Source organism: Eremomyces bilateralis (assembly GCF_010015585.1).
Source record: "Eremomyces bilateralis CBS 781.70 unplaced genomic scaffold P152scaffold_1, whole genome shotgun sequence".
NCBI classification, from domain to species: Eukaryota; Fungi; Ascomycota; class Dothideomycetes; order Eremomycetales; family Eremomycetaceae; genus Eremomyces; species Eremomyces bilateralis.
The window spans coordinates 2,123,239-2,141,608 of NW_022985067.1; the positions used below are offsets into that span (position 1 = coordinate 2,123,239).

Below are 18,370 nucleotides of genomic sequence, written 5' to 3' on the forward strand. Positions count from 1 at the left end.
CCAACTTTGGGTTGAACTCTGCGTTTTGCAAAATGTACGATAGAATACTTTCTGATATTTTTGAGGCTGAAGGCTAAAGCATTGATATGCGAAACGTCGCTAACCCCTATTTATCCAAATTTCGCCCTTCAAGCTTGACTAACTAGCTGAAACTCGGCAAGAATAAATACAAGCACAACGATACAGCGGCAGCTTTTCGGCGGTAGATGGGGTATCCTAGTGGGGACCAAATTTCAACTGTGGCGTCAATAAGGCGGGCAGAGCGTAGTTTACCCACTTATCCCCCGAATTCCTCACTAGATTGTAAACGAAATCTTTCCTGAAATCGCTCTTTTCTCCCTAGGTTACTATTAGACTTGAAACCTTAAATGAACAACAGCTAGTTAGTTAAGATAAATCTATAGTTATGTATCGGCCTTACGGCCTAGGACGGATACCTTGCAGCCTTGCAAAAAGGCTGGATATATATACCACTCGTGAGCGGGGGAGAGCTTCTCTTTTTAGCAATTCAACGTTTTCAGTCACCAGTGACACGGTCTGGATGCGCAAGGTCTGCGATTACCAAGTTCCATTAATCTAAACTGAAGAGAGAGAGAGAGAGAAGAAATCTCCCTGCACCTTTTGTGCGCGAGATAGCGACTCTCCTCTCCAATGCCCTCATGCTGTGTTACCATGTTTGTTTGCTTCTCTGATATAATCCACCAGCCACGTCTTCAGCCACAACCAAGGGAACAGGCCGCAGGCCTGGGACCATAACACCCGATGCTTGTGTCTTGCAAAAAATGCTGATATGTAAAAAACCAGACTGCGTCAGAATCGTCAACCAACCACCGCAGTCGAAGCACCAGTTCGTAGCTATTCTCTGCTCTCTGGAGACGCTGGGTTCAGTCGTACGCTGCGCCGAGAGGAGGTTCGATCTGACATCGTCTAAATTTCACTGGGCTGTCAAGAAACGATAGAGGATTCGATTGAACGTATCAATTTTACTGTGCGACGGCTCGTTGTGAAGAAAAACGAAGTTGAAGTAGTTAAATTGCTCTCATACAAACGATCTCGACTTCGGCCAAAAATCAATGACATGATCCTCAGGCTATTTGGTAGAGAACCTTGCTAATTAGGTATAGTGCGGTTCGTTGCATCAGGGCTCAGGCACTACCGCAATGGCCTGAGCGTGCTGAGGTAAGTTTGCTCATAGATGTAAATAGCAGATCGCAGTGAGAGAGATCTTTTCCTTTTCTCTTTAGCAATTCAACAGCGTTACCAGCTTACTAAATCCTTAGTGATTTAGGCCTATGACAGTCCGCGTCGATTTTAGTATGGTCAGTGCCAACTCCCATAGAAAAATAAATAAATAAATCACCAGTGCTGCGATGGTGAAATATTATTCAAGTCAGCGAGGGTTCAGAGGCGCTGGGTGTCGTCTAGATCTCCTCGGTCGTATCTAATGCGGTCTATGAGCCGAATCTAAAGTCTAGCCGTTTATTTCCTTTATCCGTCGTAGTTGCCAGGTAGTTCTCCTTCTCTTCGCCACTCATGGCATCCCACTTCTTTGCGCGGATCTTGTTGTGGTAGACATAAAAGAACTTGGTCCCAGCGATCAGAAATATGTTGTATATGGCAATTCCAATGAGGATACGGTTTCCAGTTCGATATAAGGGCTTGTCCTCTTCGCGGTAAATCTGGAAGTATGGCTAGTGAGCATTCTCATAAGCAGAAAGGAATGGAGTTGGCGGCCTTACGTTGGAAGAAATAATCGAGCTCGCTTGGCAACACATATTGTAGAAAGCTGTTGCGAATGTTCTGGTGCGCACTGTTCCTGCATTTCGGGAGGTGACTGCAACAACGATCGCGTGCGCATACGGATGTCCGACAAGGAGAGTGGACAAAATCCATTTCACCCACGGGCTTGAGGCTGATGGAATCACTGCCAGGGCAATCAGAATTGGCAAGGACCAAACTTGGCTGATTAGCGCGACTATGAACCGCTGATCCATCTTTTCGGAGAGCCAAGTCCAGAAGAGCGCTTGCGCGATAAACAATGCGGATGCAGGTATTGTTAACAAATTGGTCTTGAAAGTATCAAACCCGACGGAACGAAGCTGCAATGTCAAGTAAGCCACCATTGGATGATTCGGGATGAGCCAGGTCAAGCCCATAAGATAGATAGGCCACATATGGTAATCTGTTAGGCAAAGCCAGATTTCTTTAAGGTTCAGCCCCTCACGATTATGCATGTCGCCTTTTGAAGGATCATCCCGGAGAATCCGGTTGACCATGATCTTCTCTTGATGTTCAGTGAACCAGCCGTCTTTGCCTCTAAACCGGGACTTGGTCTGTGTGGGTGACGGTGGAAGATAAAAGGCGGATGCAATGCCGATCAGCCCGGTCAAGGTTCCTTCTAAGGCAAATAACCATCGCCATCCTTCCATTCCATTGACGCCGCGTAACCGCAGAATACCATAGGCAAGAAACGCGGAGATAACGCTGGTGCTCTGATATGCGGTCCAGAAATAGCTGAGGCGAATGGGTAACTCGGGGCTAGTGTAGAAGTACGACATGTAAAGGATAGCATCCGGAATGAAGCCGCCTTCAATCAATCCGAGGAGGGAGCGGCAGGCGTAAAAAGACGATTTGCCGCTGAGGAATGCTTGGAGGCTGGCAACAAGACTCCATGAGACCATTTGAATGGGGATCCAACGATCGGGTCCGAGTCTCTTTGAAATGAGCTGAGATGGTACTTCAGCGACCAAGAAACTGCAGTAGAATATGGTCATTCCAGTGTTATACTCGTTGGTAGTGATGTTAAGGTCGTCGAGCATGTTGTCTGAGAGTGCTTGGCTGATATTCCCTCGATCAAGTTGTCTTTCCACAGTATTAGTAGGTGGATAGCAGTTCATGGAAAAGGGACTGACAATGCGAAGAACATTAAACACACCCAAGAGCATATCTTGAAGTCAATCTGTGATGGTGTTAACTTAGTGGGATCAAATCTAGAAGGGTAATAATTTACCCTCCGAACAACTTTCTTCTCATCCTCTTTCGACCATGTGTAACTGGGATCATAGCGATGATACCCTTCGTAGGAATTAATGGGCTTATAGAAATCTTGAAGGCCGGAGTCGTTATCGAATGTAGTGGCTCCTTTGGTCCACAGGGCTGCCTCAAGGACGCCTGCGCTCTTTGAGATAGATTCAGAGCTAGTACGTCGGCCACCAGAGGCTCTTGAGATTGAGTGTTTTCTGTCGTCCAGCATGTTGATTGTCTCTGCTAGGGGATTGGATAGAGAGCATCAATGGTTAGGACATTCAAGAGGGATCCGAAACTTATATTCATCGCTGAGTGACTTCCATCTACACCCTATCATGGCACCATAATGGCTGCTTGCGTACCTAAATCCCACTCCTGCCCGGAAATCTCATTTTCCCCACATTATCAGACGAAGAAAACATGCTACTAACGGGTGCGAGTAAGGAGTGAACGACGAAGAGTATACGAGCTAGCTAATAGTAAGAGACTGACTATAGCACGCGACTGATGGAGTATATTGCGAAATATGCGGAGAATATAGAGTAAGAGATTGACTATAGCACGCAACTGATGCAGTATATCACGAAATATGCAGAGAACATAGAGCAAGAGATTGACTATAGCACGCAACTGATGGAGTATCCCACGAAATATGCGGAGAACATAGAGTAAGATAGTAACAGATGAACGGGGTATACCTAGCCATAGAGGTGTTCTCTAAGTGTTGTGGTAGGATCAAGATACGTTCTGAAATAGACGTGATGACTCGGTAAATCGTGTGCTCCAGGGGGAGCTCTAACAACACGTAGAGCGGAACATTCGAGTCTGTGAATCCCACGCTGATATAAACCCCCTGCGATGCTACTTGAAATGCTAAAAATGACATTGAAAATATTAGGTAAAATACGGAGAAACATAATAGCGAAGCGTTTAGCTCTTGGATATCGGTATATACGGTAACTGAGGAAAGGACGAGTGGACTGACTCGCTCAACCGAAGCATGGTGCAACTCCGCCACGTATTAATCGTGATATATGCCTGGATACTGTACATATCGAGCGGTCCGTATGTACCTTGGATCGTAGTTCTGGTGTCTTCTCGATGGACAAGTGGAAGCCACGTCCCAGAATCCGTAGACATGAGTCGTGAAGTCTTGGGTCATTCCAGCTCATCATCGGCCTGAACGGAACCCAGCCAGTCGCCGCCCGCAAATAAAAGCTTAAACGAACACGAACCCGTATAATATCAGAATGTCACACATGCATGGGTCTGCTGTGCAAGGGCAGGGTGCCTCAGGGGTTGAGCAGGAAACGGGGATGCATCAGGTGAGGAGACATAATTAGAGTTTGCCTATCTCCGCGGTCTCTTACCTTTCACGTCAAATTGCCTAATGCAGCGATACACTGGCACAATTCGGTGCACTAGGAAAAGGATTAGTGAGACCCAAGCAAATAAGTCTTCGCCAGATCCAGTAATTAGTTGGGATGTCGGACATGAAACAAAGACCAAAGTTGATTTCATCACATTTCGTAACGGGAGATTTTTGTTATTGCACGTGACTGGGGCCCGGCTGGGTGCAAATAAGAATCGCGACGCGTTCCGTGCATCCACCATAAGGCCAGCTCACAGCTGGGATAGAAATGTGTAAGCAAGTTACAACCTGGAGGACAATCCTAGAGTAGTAGTAGTAGGTTAATAGACTTGATTCGATGGATGGAGCAGTCTTGCTGCCCTAGAATGGTGCAGTAACATAGAGTACGTGATCATCTGGGATCATCTGTCAAGACTGAGCTTGTCCACTGTGATACCTGACACCAGCAACGATGGATAGACAATAATAAAGTTGCACAATCTGTAAGCTATATTCGAAAATACGCGGAGGGTTTTAAAAATGTGCTGAATATCCGGGAGGATAGATAAAAGCAGGACTCAACGACACTCAAAAGGGAAGTAGAGACTTAAATTATACTTTGAACCCATTCATAAAAGAAACACGTTAGCAAATATGGCACCCACAGCAACTGTGGCACCCGCAGTGACGGAACAGGATGCTCCAATCGTTACCAAAGGCAGACCGCAGCCGTTAGTATCGTCAGGCATCCTTGATCAATTCGAGCAATTTGATGCAACCCCAATCATCGGCACGGAGTTCTCAAGTGCCAACCTGGTCGAGTGGATTAATGCTCCAAATGCAGATGAACTCTTGAAGGAGTTGGCCATCAAAAGAAAGCACCCTATACTAATATAGGCATTGGTTCAACGACTCGGCGAACTGACGGGAAAGCCGAAAACCTCGGGCCTGCACATTCACCCGATATTGAACCCTAGCCAGGAGTTTGGAGGATCCGATCCGGAGATCAGCACAATCAGCTCTGCCCAGCGCAAGAAGCTTTACAGCGTCCCTGAAGGTGAAAAACTCACCGCAAGGCCTCAGGCCGCTGAATAATGGCATTCGGATAGGATCTCGAGTGTCGTCGGCAGGTGGAGTGTCAAATTCAACATAGTTTGTATCAGCGGTGATACTAGGGTCGATGTGGGTGTCGTTCGAAAAGTCCTACACTGATTAAGATAGATTCAACCCTCAAATAAGCTGTATTACTTACCCGCAGGTGCATCATGGTTGTCAATAGAGTATAATTGATATTAATGGTGGTGGTAATGGTTTTGACATCGCTACATCCTGTTTGATACCCTGGTCGATACCCTGGTCGGTGGCTGCTACGCTAAAAACGCCTTCGTGATTTAAAAATCGCGACAGGATAAGGGATAGACACCCTCTGGGCATCCGAATACGAGCTCTACGACCGTATTGGTGAACCATACCAGAAGTTCCTTGAAGGTCTTACGGGGACCTTCGCCCAACCGGGATTCAACGCCGCTGCAGCTCGAGGTGGCTTCGAGCTCTATGACAAGCTCCGTGGTGCACCCGAAAATGATGGTAGCTCGTTCAAAGCAGTGCACCCCATTGTGAGAACCAACCCTGTGACTGGTTGGAAGAGCCTTTTCCCCCTTGGAAACCATATCCAGTATATCAATGGCGTGACGGAAGAAGAGTCAAAGTCTCTCCTGAGCTGGTTCTTGGACTTGGTATACAAGAACCACGACCTGCAGGTCCGCCTCAAATGGAAAAACACGAACGATATCGGTAAGCTTCCCGTAGTCCCAAAGGAGTTAAGGCTCGGAGCTGACATATGACTAGCGATCTGGGACAACAGAAGCACCTTCCACCGCGCAACCTTCGATTATGACGGCCAGGGTGAGCGCTTCGGTAACCGAGCGGTAGAATTGGGTGAGCGCCCGTATTATGATCCCAATAGCAAGTCACGCAGAGAAGCTCTGCGCGAGCATGCTCCTAATGAGAAGATTCTGGTATGATTAAGTCCGTGAAAATCTCCGGAGCTCATTCGCGGCCTTACAGTCTACAGCCATCTATTCATGTTAAACCAATTAGGGAGACAAATTGATCTTATGATGAATGAAATAATAGCTTCTGAACTAGGTCCCGTGCGTGATTGAAAAGACTAGAATAGCGACCCTGTGGAGATCTTGGGGTTTGGTGGTACACGAATGCGGATAGCCCATCGGAGTATATCAAGGGGCATTAAAGAAAAGTGTGAGTAGCCATTCAAGGCGGGTTTAGCAGGAAAAAAAATGACGATTAATTGGAGAGAGTGAGATAGATACCCCCGTCAGGCCTCTCTTCAAGCCTTGATGTCGAATCCTACCAACTGCACTAAATCCCCAAAAAGGGACGCCCCTACTAGGAACCTAGGAGAAGGGCAGATATAGCTTCTTTTGACACTTGAGGCCCATGCCCGCCACGATTAGGTTTCCAGCAATTAGTAAGCTGTTGCAAAAGTCAGATGTTACTTATAAATCTTTTATTTCCCGTGCGATAGAGCAGAAACGTGGTAAAAATACAAGCGCAACGATAGATAGGGGTATCCTAGCGTAGCCACACTTTCACCTGTAGCGTCAATAAAGTGGGCAGAGGTAGTTTGCTCCAGGGATTTGCTCCTCAGTCCTTAGCGGCGGGAATTGCTACGGTAATTAAGGGACCAATTACCAATACCAGTACTCGAGCTGGTGGAAACTACAAAGTACAAACACTCGCACGATATCGAGGTACCAGGATGGAACCACATCCCTGTAATATCAGATAAGTTCAACCTCCACCGATGTCTGGCTGTGAGGCAGTATCTCGTGTAGCCTCCTCCTCATAACGGTTCCTGGCTGGGAGGTCGTGTCTCCGAAGGTTGACATTAAGTACTCGGTATTTACATGCTCAGACGGCCCAGTTGTATGACACGAATAAGGGATGACTGTCGACAGGCGTATACTGTATTATACCCAACATAAATAAATGACTTTCAATTTTTACCACGGACTTTTAAGGTTGGTAAAATGCTTGACTGATCACCACTCTCACCCCCTTCCTTCCACCAACCACCCGATATCCCCCTATCCGCCTACTGCCTAGTAATCCCAATCCCCATCCCGCGCATAACTACTATCCACCGCCTCGCTCGTCCGACTCGCCCGACTTGATCTCCCCGCCCTGCTACCACCCGTCTTTCTACGCCCACGACTCCCTTGATCCCCCTCTCCACCTTGTGATCCATCCACCGCAGCACCCCAGAGCCCCCCCCCATCATCCCACTGATCGTGCCCCGGGCTCGAACGTGCACTCTTCCGATCACTTCTCGCCGACCGCCGACTACCACTCCGCCGCCCACTCCCGGCACTCCGACGGCCTCGCACGCTCCCATCGCTACCGCTTCCACGCTCACTCCCAGCGGTGCGGCTCCCTTGCCTGCTCCCATCCTCCGCTGACCCACCAAAATCCACCGCCACCTCGACACTCGAGCTATTTGAAACATCGTCTTCGCTTACCGAGAGCCCCGACCGGCCATCTCCGCTACCGCTGCTGCCGTTACCCGACATCTGTGACGAAACATCGGTACCCCGTCCGCGACCACTTCCAACCTCGAAAACCGCGCGGTTCTCATGCCCGACGTGCCGACGAGGAAGCTCCGGAGAGCGGACCTGAGGGCTATCGGCGAGGGTCTCTATGCGGCTGTGCTGGGACTCAATCTCGTCATGTCCGTCGTCCGGGTGCTGGGAGGCGAGGGCTTCCATGTGGTGGTAGAGGGGGGAGTCGTCGGGGATGACGATGGTGAAGGCGCGGGGCTGGGGAGTAGAGTGGTCGAGGGGGTCGTCCGGGTAGGGGAGGGGTTCGGGCGAGGGTGGGGGGAGGGAGTGGTTGGATGAGAGGGGGGCTGGGAGTGTGGGTTAGCATATGGTACTGATATAATAGGTTGGAGAGAAAGGAGTGAGAGTACCTTCTTGTTCCTCGGCATTTGGATCGCTGCTGCGGTGTCCATCATATCCACCCCGGCGATAAGACCTGGACAATGTGGAACGGCTGCCGTAGTCCTGTGGAGTCCAATTCCAATCAGGGGTGGCTGGCCCGCTGGGTTTCTGAGGGGGAGTGAAGTGAACGCGCACTCGACTGTCACTGCCGCTGCGTTGGCGCAGTCGACTGCGAGGTCTGTAATCCGGCCGTCTTACGGTTACTTCCGATCCGGACGAGTACCGGTTATCATACCGCCGGCTGGGTCGTCGATAGTCACGACGGTCGTCATCTGTCTCAACAATGGTGCGTCGACGGACGCTAACCGAGCGTTCTTCTCTTGACTCGTCTCTCGAGGTTGATGGACGGTCATTGGCTCCGCCTCGTATGTCGTTGTAGTAGCCTGGAATCCTCCGATGAGGGATGACTCGAGCGTGCGCAGGCGTCCCGTCTCGGCGATATCCACGCCCTCGTCGCTCTTCTTCGATATCAGGGGAATACGGATAGTCTCGTGTGCTTCGTCGTCGTTCTTCTTCATCAGGAGAATACGGATAGTCTCGTGTGATCCACCGTCGCTCGTAATAGTACGGCTCTCGATCTTCCTCCATAGGCGCAATTCGACCGTATGGATAAGATCGACGATCCGGCTCAATCCTCTCCGCAGCCCGGCGATAGCTTTCGTCTCGTTCATCGCGGACGCGGATCCTCGAGGCATCTGGTACCGACCGGGAGCGCCGTCGTGAACGCCGCCGGGACCGGTACCCTCGTTCCGGAGACGTCATCCTTACCGCTTCCCGCACGCGACGGATAACAGTACGCCGCGTCATCGGCTCGATCGGGTAATTGACCTCGGGCTCTCTGCTGATCGACCGCTGCCTTGGCGTCGGGATTCCGATATATGGCGAGCGTGGCCTCCCCCGATGCGGTCGTGGCGAATCAAACCTTCGACGGTCCTCGACGTCGTCATCTCTGCTGCACGATCTCGTCACGCGAATGGATGTATCCATCGGCAAGAGTGCCGGGCTGCGCTGCGTCGAGCTCACTCGAACGCGACGAATCACGCGCTCGACCGACTCGCAGCTTGCGTCGCGAAGTCGTTGCGGCGACGGGGTGGATTCTCGGATGCATTTTCCGCAGATACCCGGCTCGGGGGTCTCTCCTGGGATGATCGGGTTATCGCGGTGATAGGATTTCGATCGGATCCGCCCGCAATTCGAGCATCGGTGATATCTTGGATCGGTGAGAGCGATGGCTGTGGGATCGGTGTATCGTCTTTCTGGAAGCAGCTGACTTTGTCGTGGTTGGTATGGTGGTGCGGGGAGTGTGAGAGGCGGTTGATAAGGGGTGAGTCTGCTGTAGTCCAGGAGATTAGGGTTAGGAATGGATAATGTAGGAGGCGGAAGAACGGGGGGATAAGGAGGAGGAGCAATAAAAGTAGGTAAAAGAGGCGGTGGCCCTGGTGGAAACCAAACCGGCCCCGCGGGAGGAAATATAGGGGAAGGAAACATAGGCCGATGAATAAAACCCGGCACCGACGGACCCGAAGGCGGGTCCCACGGCCCCGCCGGTGGAGGAGGAGGAATCGAAAACATAGGAGACTGAAGCACCGGAACGTACTGCGTGTTCGTGCACAGCCCAGGCACGGTGATCGACCTGCCAGCGAGCTGCCGGCGCCGTCGCTCGAGCTCCCGAGTATCCAGGAAGCCGATACTCTCGAGAAATGATTCCAAGAAAAGGCTCTTGGGCTTGTCGCGGACCATGAATAGCTGGTCGCCGCGGCGTTGGACACGGGCGTCGGGGCGGCGGCGGAGGGGGGCGTAGTGGGGGTCGGGGGGGTAGGGGAGGGAGGTTGGGATGGGTGCGGATGGAGGAGGGGCGCTGGGAGGGATGTTGTTAGAATTACAGAACTGGGCATGTGATGGATGGGATCATGGGGTGAGGCTTACGGGACCATGACTCCTTCTTCCGGGGGGAGGAACATTATCGGACCGGACATGGTGATATGAGTTCGAGTGGTCTTGGATTGAACCTGTTTTTAGAGTAGCGATGGTAGAGGGAGACCAAGAGGCTGACGAAGAACGGAAGAGACCAGAAAGTCGATGACAGATGTCAATGGAAAGGAAGATGATAAAACTGGCTATGAGGAAGTCTGAGACAAGATTGCACAGCGAAGATGAGTGACTTCGAGAAAGTTCAAATAGCGAGTCCTTGGAACTGATAATCAATCGAGGACATTCAGTCACTTCACCCTTTCCTAATCGAACCAAGTTACGATTTCACCTGCCTCATCACTTCTACCTCTGCCCTCTGCCCTCCCGAGGCGACCTTGCCGTAGAATCGCATATATTCGCTATACAAGAGCTAATCTTTTACCGGTGATCGCTCTCCCGAGCATTACCAGGCCCAACTCCGACGCCGCCCAAATGCCACCCTAAGAACAACCGAGTTCCACGACTCTTTTAGTACATTCGCAACCATCAGCGACGTTTCCGCTCCGACCTCACCTCACCTACTCCACGCGCAGCACCCGAGCGCCGCGTCGCTTCGTCGCCTTCTTCTTCTTGTGCCCCTTGTCGAACGCCGCGGCGCTCCCGTGGTCGCGGCCGACGTTGTCGAGGTCCTTGACCTTATAGATGCGGATGATCCAGTTCTCGCTCGTGAACGCCTCGTCGACGGTGGTGAGCTGCGGTCCCTCGGCGGGGAGGCGCGAGCCGCGGACGCGGTCCATCGCTTGGCCTGGGGGGAAGAGCCCGTTGTAGTTGTAGTACGACATCTTGTACCTGCGGGGATTAGCGTTGTGTGTTAGGGGGTAGTAGGCTGGGAGGCTTACATCAAGCTGTTCTTCATCGTTGGGGTCGCTTCGTCGTCAATTCGGTATTCGCCTCGCGCAGTGAAGAAGTCGCGCTCCTTCACCTCGTCCGGCCAGATTCCCTCCGCGATGCGGACCATCCACAGGAACTTGTTGATGTCGTCTCCCGAGTAGCCGAGGAGGCCACCGAACACGACGAGGACGTAGTCGACTTCATGCTGGCGCATGATCGGATAGCTGACCTCCTCGCGGGAGCTCATCGCCTTGCCGACCGTCGCGATGTGCGTGTTGTTCCAGGTATTGTTGTCCACCAGCGTCGGCCGATCCGCCATTCCGCCGATTTGGTATCCGTAATCCCACCACGACATGATCTTCGCATTCTCGTCGACGTTCTGTCGGAGCCAGTAGTACGCCTCTCGATAGTCGTCGATGATATGCTGCGATCCGTCGGGTAGACGGCTGGCTAGCACCACGGATGGCGAGGAGTAGGCGTTAGACGTCACCCAGGTACAATGAGCAACGAAAAGTAGGAGGTAGACCGTGGTGGAGAGAACCACAATTGCTTTCGACACATTGGAGTAGATTCCAATCACGGGATGCCGAGTCGACCGGAGCCCTGGCGACAAGATTTTCGTTACTGGATTCACAGGCGACTTCACATCCGCGAACTCCTTCGCACTGCCGTTCTCCTTCGTGTCCACAATCGGCGTCTTCGTAGTCAAGTACGTGTCGAGGATCTGCGACAGCGCCATCGCCGCAGCAACGCAGACGATCGGAGTCAGGGTGAGCATCAAACGAACCATGACGCCGGAGAAATAGCTCGCCAGAACCGCGTAGATGACGATGAAGACATGCTCGTCTTTCAGGTGACGGAAGCACATGTATACACCGGCAGGGAAGAGCCAGATGAGCATGTTCAGGTCGAAGAAGAATGCAGGCCACGCGGTCGGTTGGTGCTCGGACACACTAGCGATGATCGGGATGTGGATCTTGGCGTAGCCGGTATCCCAGAGGGAGTAGAATCGACCGGTCCATGGCGCGATGACTCCGGAAAGGGTGAGAAGGACGAGGCCGCCAAGTGCAACGACGAAGATGACAAGGACGAGGGACCGGAGGAGGGTTTGGAATTGCTTGCTGGGGAGTTGGTATCGGATGTACTCGACGAACGCGACCAACTGGATCAAGCCGAAGACACCTATAGAAGCATTAGCGGGCGCTCCCTGGACAACTAATGCGGAGTATCAAATCATCCTCACCTAAGGGAGCCATATGCTCACTGCTCCGCACCGGATCGAATCCAACGAAGGGAATCTGCATAGCTGCCAAAGTTCCGATTGCATACCAGGTCGTGTATGCAACGTAGAGCCTCGAACTGTACCGACCCATGCAGATGAGGACGAACGCATGCAACGGCAGCATATTCGTGATGAATACGTATCCTCCCCAAGCAGACACCATGTACCCGTATGACAGCGCCGTGATAGCGCTCCAGAAGATCGAGCCATTCTTGACGGCCTTGATCCAGAAATAGAATGTTGCTACAAGGAGCGTAATCGCAATGGCCTCGTTATCGTATGACTACCAATTGTGAGCTTTGTATCCTTCCAAATTGTACAAGCAGCACATACCCCTGCCACGGATCGACTGATGTATCCGGGAGAAATTCCCATGAACACCGCCGCCAGCAACCCCGCGGAGGGAGACGTCGACATCTCCGACGTAAGGAGATACGCCGCCACGGCCGTGAGGCCTGAGAAGGCAGGAGCGAGCAAGACGCAGATGTTGCGGATGTCGACCGGGAAGGTCAGGAATCGAAGGAGGTGGTAGATCGCGCCCGACGTCACCATGAGGCCCGGGTATAAAGTCCCTCCGGTGACTCGTCCCAGCGGGTGCCATGTTCCTACAACACCAAATCAGCGCGGCACATCGCAGGCAAGCAGGATTGATCGCATACGGTCATCGAACCAGTCCCAGAAAGGGTAGAAGCCATTCTCGACGAGGTATTTCGTCGCGCGGAAATTGAACCATGGATCAACTATATGGCCATTAATATCGTGTCCTTTGGTCAGATACCATCCCCGCACGTACATTCATGGATGATAGACTCGAATCGAATCACGCTGAACAACCGGCTCGAAATGGCAGCGCCGGCGATGCAGAGGAGGATCACGACACGCAGCAACGAGCGGGTGTTGTGTCCGCTCTGGCCTTTGAAGAACACATCTCCAGCCGTAGCAGTCATGGCGACGGCGACAGCGATAGCGAACGAAAGTACATGGGATTTCGGAGACGGGGAGGGCTAACGAGAGACGAGAGATGGGGGATAGGGATCTCAATAGCTGGTGTTGCGTGTTCAATACAGTAGTAGGAGGCAGATATCCGGAGCTTGGGAGATATCTGGCTCCTACAGGGGTCCAAGTCTTGGCGTTCGTCGTTGCTGTGTCGAACTTTTTGGATGGAGACATCTGAACTTCCTCAACCAGCAATTGATATCAGAGCTTTGAGGAATCTCCTCTTCTTCTCAATAAAATACTAAGGTGAGTAATTGAATGGAAACTCGGATTTAATTGAACCAATTTCTAACATCGATCCAGCTTCCCGTCATCCCGCCAAGATGATATGCGATCGCTGTCTCCTCCGCGCCTCGCGCTCCCTCACCCGCGTTTCCATCCACGATGCCCCCCGAGCCTTCACCGCATCCATGATCCCTAGACAATCCCTCATCGCCCGCCGCTTCGCCTCCACGGACTCCTCCTCCCAACCCACCACCACCTCAACCACCTCCTCCGACACCACCTCCCCCAAATCTGCCATCGCCCTCTCCTCCGTCCCCGCCGGCACCCCTCTCAAAGGCATCAACTACCTCAAATCCGCCTCCGACCCTCTCGCCCTCGCCGACGACGCCTACCCCCCCTGGCTCTGGACCCTCCTCTCCTCCACCAACGCCTCTACCCTCGCTGACCCCGCCTCGGAAATCGACCCGACCATGCCGCGCAAGCAGAAGAAGAAGCTGCTGAAGAAGATCGCGAAGGAGCGCGCGGCCGGGAAAGAGGAGGCAACGGTGCCGGTGTATGAGCAGACGGTGGATTTGCCGGAGGGGGATGGGAGTGTGGAGGCGGGGGAGAGGGCGAGGAAGGAGAGGGAGGGGTTGAGGAGGGCGTTGAGGGGAAAGAATCGCGCAGGGATTAAGGAAGCGAATTATTTGAAGACGATGAGGTGATTTAGAAGGGAACTGTTGAGTTTGGGGGGATGGGATGGATTTGTGGGCGGATTGTCAGCTGTATGGTGTATTGTATATTACCGCGCATGGGACGGACATGGACTTCAGATATTCTAGTGTCATTGTTTCTATTTAATCTTTGTACAGACTCTTGCTGCGCCGAGGGAGCGGATTCCGTGCTCAACCTGTAGCTTTCCCACTTTCCAATTTTCCAACGTGGTCGGTTGGTCTAAGTCCATATGCTTGCGCCATCCATGCAAACGAAAGAAAGAAAGCGACAGAGCCTCCAAGACGGTCATCACCAACATGACAGCACGGACAGATCACGCTTGCTTGCTCTTCTGCCGTTTCTCTTGAAGATACCGCCATCCTCGCCCAACTCCCGCCGTAATGAAGCCCTTCACCGACTGGCTCGTACTCGGCCACTCAACAGTCTGCTGAATCGCCTTCCGAACCATCTCCCGCAGATCCGGTTCCCCGGCAATCCTACGGTCGAACTCCGTGCCTTCCCGCCTCCGGAACCCTTCCTTGTCCTCATCTTGCGCTTGCTCCAACATCTCGTTGAACTGGTTCCCCGGGATCGCGAACTTCCCCTGGTACAGGAAATACAGCTTCTCCCGGAACGCCCGCGGGAGCCGCCGCACCATGTTCCCACGCTTCACCGGATCCATATCCTGCTCCAACATGCAGTCGCTCTCGGAGTCCTGCTCCCACCCCTGCTGATAGCAGCGCGGATCGTTCAGCGATACGTTCGGCAGGTCCTCGATGAGCGGGTTGTAGAGAAGGCGGAAGTTCGGGAGCTGGTGCGTGACGATGTTGGAGACCTTGTTGGGGTTCTCGGAGCGGAACCGGATGCGCGGGTCGCCGGTGTAGGAGATGCTGGCGATTTCGTTGTACAGTTCTTTCTCGGTGAACTTTTCGGGGAGCATGAGGAGGGCGGTGCGGACGGCGCTGATCAGGTTGATTTGGTTCGCGAGTCGCACTTTCGGGTCGTCGCGGAGGATCTTGACGGGTTTCTGGAGTCGGCCGGCGAGGTAGAGGGTGTCCCAGTCGCTGAGATCCCTCTGTAACGTTTTGAGATTGACGACCCCATACTTGATCATGGTCCCGTTGACTGTGATGTATGGATTGAAATATACCCCAGCGCCCCAATTCTCCTGGACTTTCGTCACCGGGCCTGAACCAAGGGAGCCGAGGGCGGAGTAATGGTCGCGATGCTGGTGGAGGTTGAGCGAGTGCCAATGCTCCGTGAACGAGACGCCGAAAATAAAATCGATGATTTTCCCTCCTCCTCGCTGCCACGTCTTGATGGCCTCGGGGGGATGTGGGTGCGGGGACAGGGATTCCGGTTTGACGTCGCCGTTCGACTGCGGGAACACTCCGGATCCATACGCAAAGGCATAGCGTATAGGGGCCCGGAACTGCCAGAGGATCTGTCGCAAAGATTCCTTGAATTCCTCGTTGATGATCATGTGTTGGTTGAACCCAAAGGTCCGGTGCGGAAGCTGATCGAACTTCGTGATGTTCCAGTCCGGCTCATCTTCCCAGCCCGGAGGAAGAGACTCGTTAGAGGAGGTTGATGCACGAGATGGCGTCTCCCACGTTGAACTACTAGTTGACCCTCCTTTGATTTCCGAAGTAGATGAACTGGATGATGAGGGAGGCGCCTCTCTCGATTGCGACGACTTGGGCTCCGGAGTCGCGGAAGCGAAGGGTTGGATCCGGTTGAACGAGTGTCGGGACTGCCGGCAGACAAAACTAGAGGCCGAATAGGATAACGATTGACTGGGTAGACGGTGTCGGATCCTGCTCAAGAGCTATACCAGCCCGATTAGCTACCCTCTGCTTCGAATGGGAATGCGACGGCTTACAGCGGGAGCCCTATACGACGCAATATTCATTTTTTAAGAGGGAAATGGCTATGACTCAGTCCGAAGGGCAGTGATATGAAAGCAGAGGAGCCCATCTCTTTTAAGTCAACATCCTTGAGGGACGAATGAGAGTCAAATTGTTTGTATATCCGATTGTAGTTGGAGTGTGAATCGGATATTGCGGCGGATCTCGATGGAGCTGTCAATTGGTGCTAATTGCTAAGGACACATGTCGTTTTTGGTTCCTGTAGTGCGCTGTAAAAAGCAGTCACGTGGCATGCGGGCAGAACCGCGTCCGGCTCCACTTTTATATCCCTGTCTCTCACAACCAAACTCCAAAGTGTAAACAACCATTCGGTCTCTCCCAACTTCAACCACAATCCCTTCAATTGTTCCTCTTCATTATTCTTTGATCGCGACTCCAAGATGGCGGTTCCAGAGGAGGCTTATACCTATGCTGGAAGGCTTGAAACCTTCAAGGCTGTGCATCATCTCACAAAACGCCGCGCATCATCCACCAGGAAGAAGGGCGCGACAGCGGTAGAATGGCCGCATGCTTCCCCGGCGCCAGAAGAGGTACGTCGCTCTCGTAGGGCTTGATCATGGACTAGAAGTACTCATATCTCTCTAGCTCGCTCGTGCGGGGTTCTTCTTCAAGCCGTCCGCCGATAGTCTCGACAACGCCATGTGCTTCTGCTGCCAACGAAATCTGGACGGATGGGAGCCCAACGATAATCCGGCGGTCGAACATTATGCCCACGGCAAAGACTGTGCATGGGCTGTTAATTGCTATTTTGGTCAAGGACTAGATGAGGACCCGTTGGACGCAGAACTCCTGGCGATGCGAAAAGCGACGTTTACAAGCAACTGGCCTCATAAAGGGAAGCGTGGTTGGAAGTGCACGATAAACAAAGTAAGACTCGATGACATGGGCGGCGACATGATCCAACTGACATGTTGTATTAGCTTGCCGAAGCTGGGTGGTGCTACAATCCAACACCAGAGTATGACGATTACACCACCTGCCTCTACTGCGGTTTGTCGCTTGATGGTTGGGAGCCAAAGGATGATCCTTTGTATGTGGACCGATTCTTTTCTGCCACAACAAATCTAACTTTACACAGAGAAGAGCATCGGAGGCGAGCTGAAGGCTGCGATTTCTTTAGACTTGCGGATGAACATGCGGCGACACGAAAACCCGCACGTTCGAAGAAGGCTCGAGGGTCCACTGCGTCGAAAGCATCTAGACTCTCTGTCCAGTCTACCATGACTGTATCAGACACGCCTTCATTCATCTCTGCACTAGAAATGCCGGCTGCCGAAGATGATAGCATAATGACCACCGATACGGTGGCAACAACCACGTCTACCGCAGGAAAAGGGCGTAAAGGCGCTTCGAAATCCAAACCGACAGCTAAGTCGACGCGTAAAAACACGCGTACAAAGAAGAAAGAGGTGGAAGACGCAGAGACGAGCGAAGAGCCATCTCAGCCTCAAGAAATACAAGGGGCAGACGCACCTCCGCCGAAACGAAACGCGCGGCGTAAACCAAGCCAGCAGGATATGTCGCAGTCAGAGGTGACCGTGTTGGACTGGCAGCCTAAACGAGTTACCCGCGGCAAAAAAGCGAACGCCAAAGAGGAAAAGAGAATAAGTGAAGATGCAAGCCAGCTTCACGACGACTTGCTTCCTGTCGTTGAGCCTTCGCAACTGGAGGAAAAGCCCGCTCGACCGAAGAGAGGAACCAAGCGAACCAGCGATGGCATTTCCAAGGTTGATTCGTCCGTCATCATTGTGGAGATGCCCCAGGTGCAGCAAGAACAGCCAAAGAAAGGCCGGCAGACGAAGGCGAAGAAAGGGAAGAAAGCAGCGGCTACTATAGAGTCGGAGACGGATGTACCACAGCCTGTACCTGCGGCCAAACCTACCCGTAAGAGAGCGAACACCAAGACACGCGCCGCGAAACCGAAAGAGCCGAAGCCGGAGCCGGAACTCGAGCAGGAACCTGAGTTGGAACCTGAGTTGGAACCTGAGTTGGAACCTGAGTTGGAACCTGAGTTGGAACCTGAGTTGGAACCTGAGTTGGAACC

General features: G+C 52.5%; 7 protein-coding genes across 7 annotated transcripts in view; 3 read left to right on the forward strand and 4 right to left on the reverse strand.

The window, feature by feature from the left end:
- Nucleotides 1-1,451: 1,451 nt before the first annotated feature.
- Nucleotides 1,452-3,253, reverse strand: P152DRAFT_487313 (phthalate transporter; the record flags this gene model as incomplete). Its single annotated transcript, XM_033682095.1, has 4 exons — nt 1,452-1,679; nt 1,740-2,862; nt 2,913-2,959; nt 3,011-3,253. The coding sequence occupies 4 exons, from the start codon at nt 3,251-3,253 to the stop codon at nt 1,452-1,454; spliced, it is 1,641 nt and encodes a 546-aa protein (XP_033539209.1).
- A 1,779-nt stretch (nt 3,254-5,032) lies between these two features.
- Nucleotides 5,033-6,471, forward strand: P152DRAFT_504769 (TauD-domain-containing protein; the record flags this gene model as incomplete). The annotated part of the gene is made up of 4 exons (XM_033682391.1): nt 5,033-5,194; nt 5,276-5,435; nt 5,798-6,172; nt 6,227-6,471. The coding sequence occupies 4 exons, from the start codon at nt 5,033-5,035 to the stop codon at nt 6,400-6,402; spliced, it is 873 nt and encodes a 290-aa protein (XP_033539210.1). The 3' UTR covers nt 6,403-6,471.
- Nucleotides 6,472-8,316: 1,845 nt separating this feature from the next.
- P152DRAFT_454161 (uncharacterized protein) lies at nt 8,317-9,146 on the reverse strand. The gene has a single exon (XM_033678539.1). The coding sequence runs from the start codon at nt 9,093-9,095 to the stop codon at nt 8,601-8,603; it is 495 nt and encodes a 164-aa protein (XP_033539211.1). The 5' UTR covers nt 9,096-9,146; the 3' UTR covers nt 8,317-8,600.
- A 1,372-nt stretch (nt 9,147-10,518) lies between these two features.
- On the reverse strand, nt 10,519-13,539 carry P152DRAFT_454162 (oligosaccharyl transferase subunit Stt3). The gene is made up of 6 exons (XM_033678540.1): nt 13,278-13,539; nt 13,144-13,224; nt 12,818-13,089; nt 12,446-12,767; nt 11,211-12,384; nt 10,519-11,160 (listed from the first exon to the last, which is right to left on the reverse strand). The coding sequence occupies exons 1-6, from the start codon at nt 13,429-13,431 to the stop codon at nt 10,890-10,892; spliced, it is 2,274 nt and encodes a 757-aa protein (XP_033539212.1). The 5' UTR covers nt 13,432-13,539; the 3' UTR covers nt 10,519-10,889.
- Nucleotides 13,540-13,669: 130 nt separating this feature from the next.
- Nucleotides 13,670-14,409, forward strand: P152DRAFT_478533 (uncharacterized protein; the record flags this gene model as incomplete). Its single annotated transcript, XM_033681661.1, has 2 exons — nt 13,670-13,726; nt 13,784-14,409. The coding sequence occupies exon 2, from the start codon at nt 13,804-13,806 to the stop codon at nt 14,407-14,409; it is 606 nt and encodes a 201-aa protein (XP_033539213.1). The 5' UTR covers nt 13,670-13,726; nt 13,784-13,803.
- A 107-nt stretch (nt 14,410-14,516) lies between these two features.
- On the reverse strand, nt 14,517-16,457 carry P152DRAFT_504772 (mitochondrial import protein-like protein mmp37). The gene is made up of 2 exons (XM_033682392.1): nt 16,281-16,457; nt 14,517-16,226 (listed from the first exon to the last, which is right to left on the reverse strand). The coding sequence occupies exons 1-2, from the start codon at nt 16,308-16,310 to the stop codon at nt 14,733-14,735; spliced, it is 1,524 nt and encodes a 507-aa protein (XP_033539214.1). The 5' UTR covers nt 16,311-16,457; the 3' UTR covers nt 14,517-14,732.
- A 249-nt stretch (nt 16,458-16,706) lies between these two features.
- Nucleotides 16,707-18,370, forward strand: part of P152DRAFT_510786 (inhibitor of apoptosis repeat-containing protein) — a gene marked incomplete at its 5' end in the record, with an annotated part of 3,007 nt that continues 1,343 nt past the window's right edge. Inside the window, 4 exons of the mRNA XM_033682680.1 lie at nt 16,707-16,856; nt 16,912-17,193; nt 17,247-17,356; nt 17,405-18,361. Of these exons, the coding sequence (XP_033539215.1) occupies nt 16,707-16,856; nt 16,912-17,193; nt 17,247-17,356; nt 17,405-18,361 (1,499 nt within the window). The remainder of the gene's footprint in view (nt 16,857-16,911; nt 17,194-17,246; nt 17,357-17,404; nt 18,362-18,370) is intronic.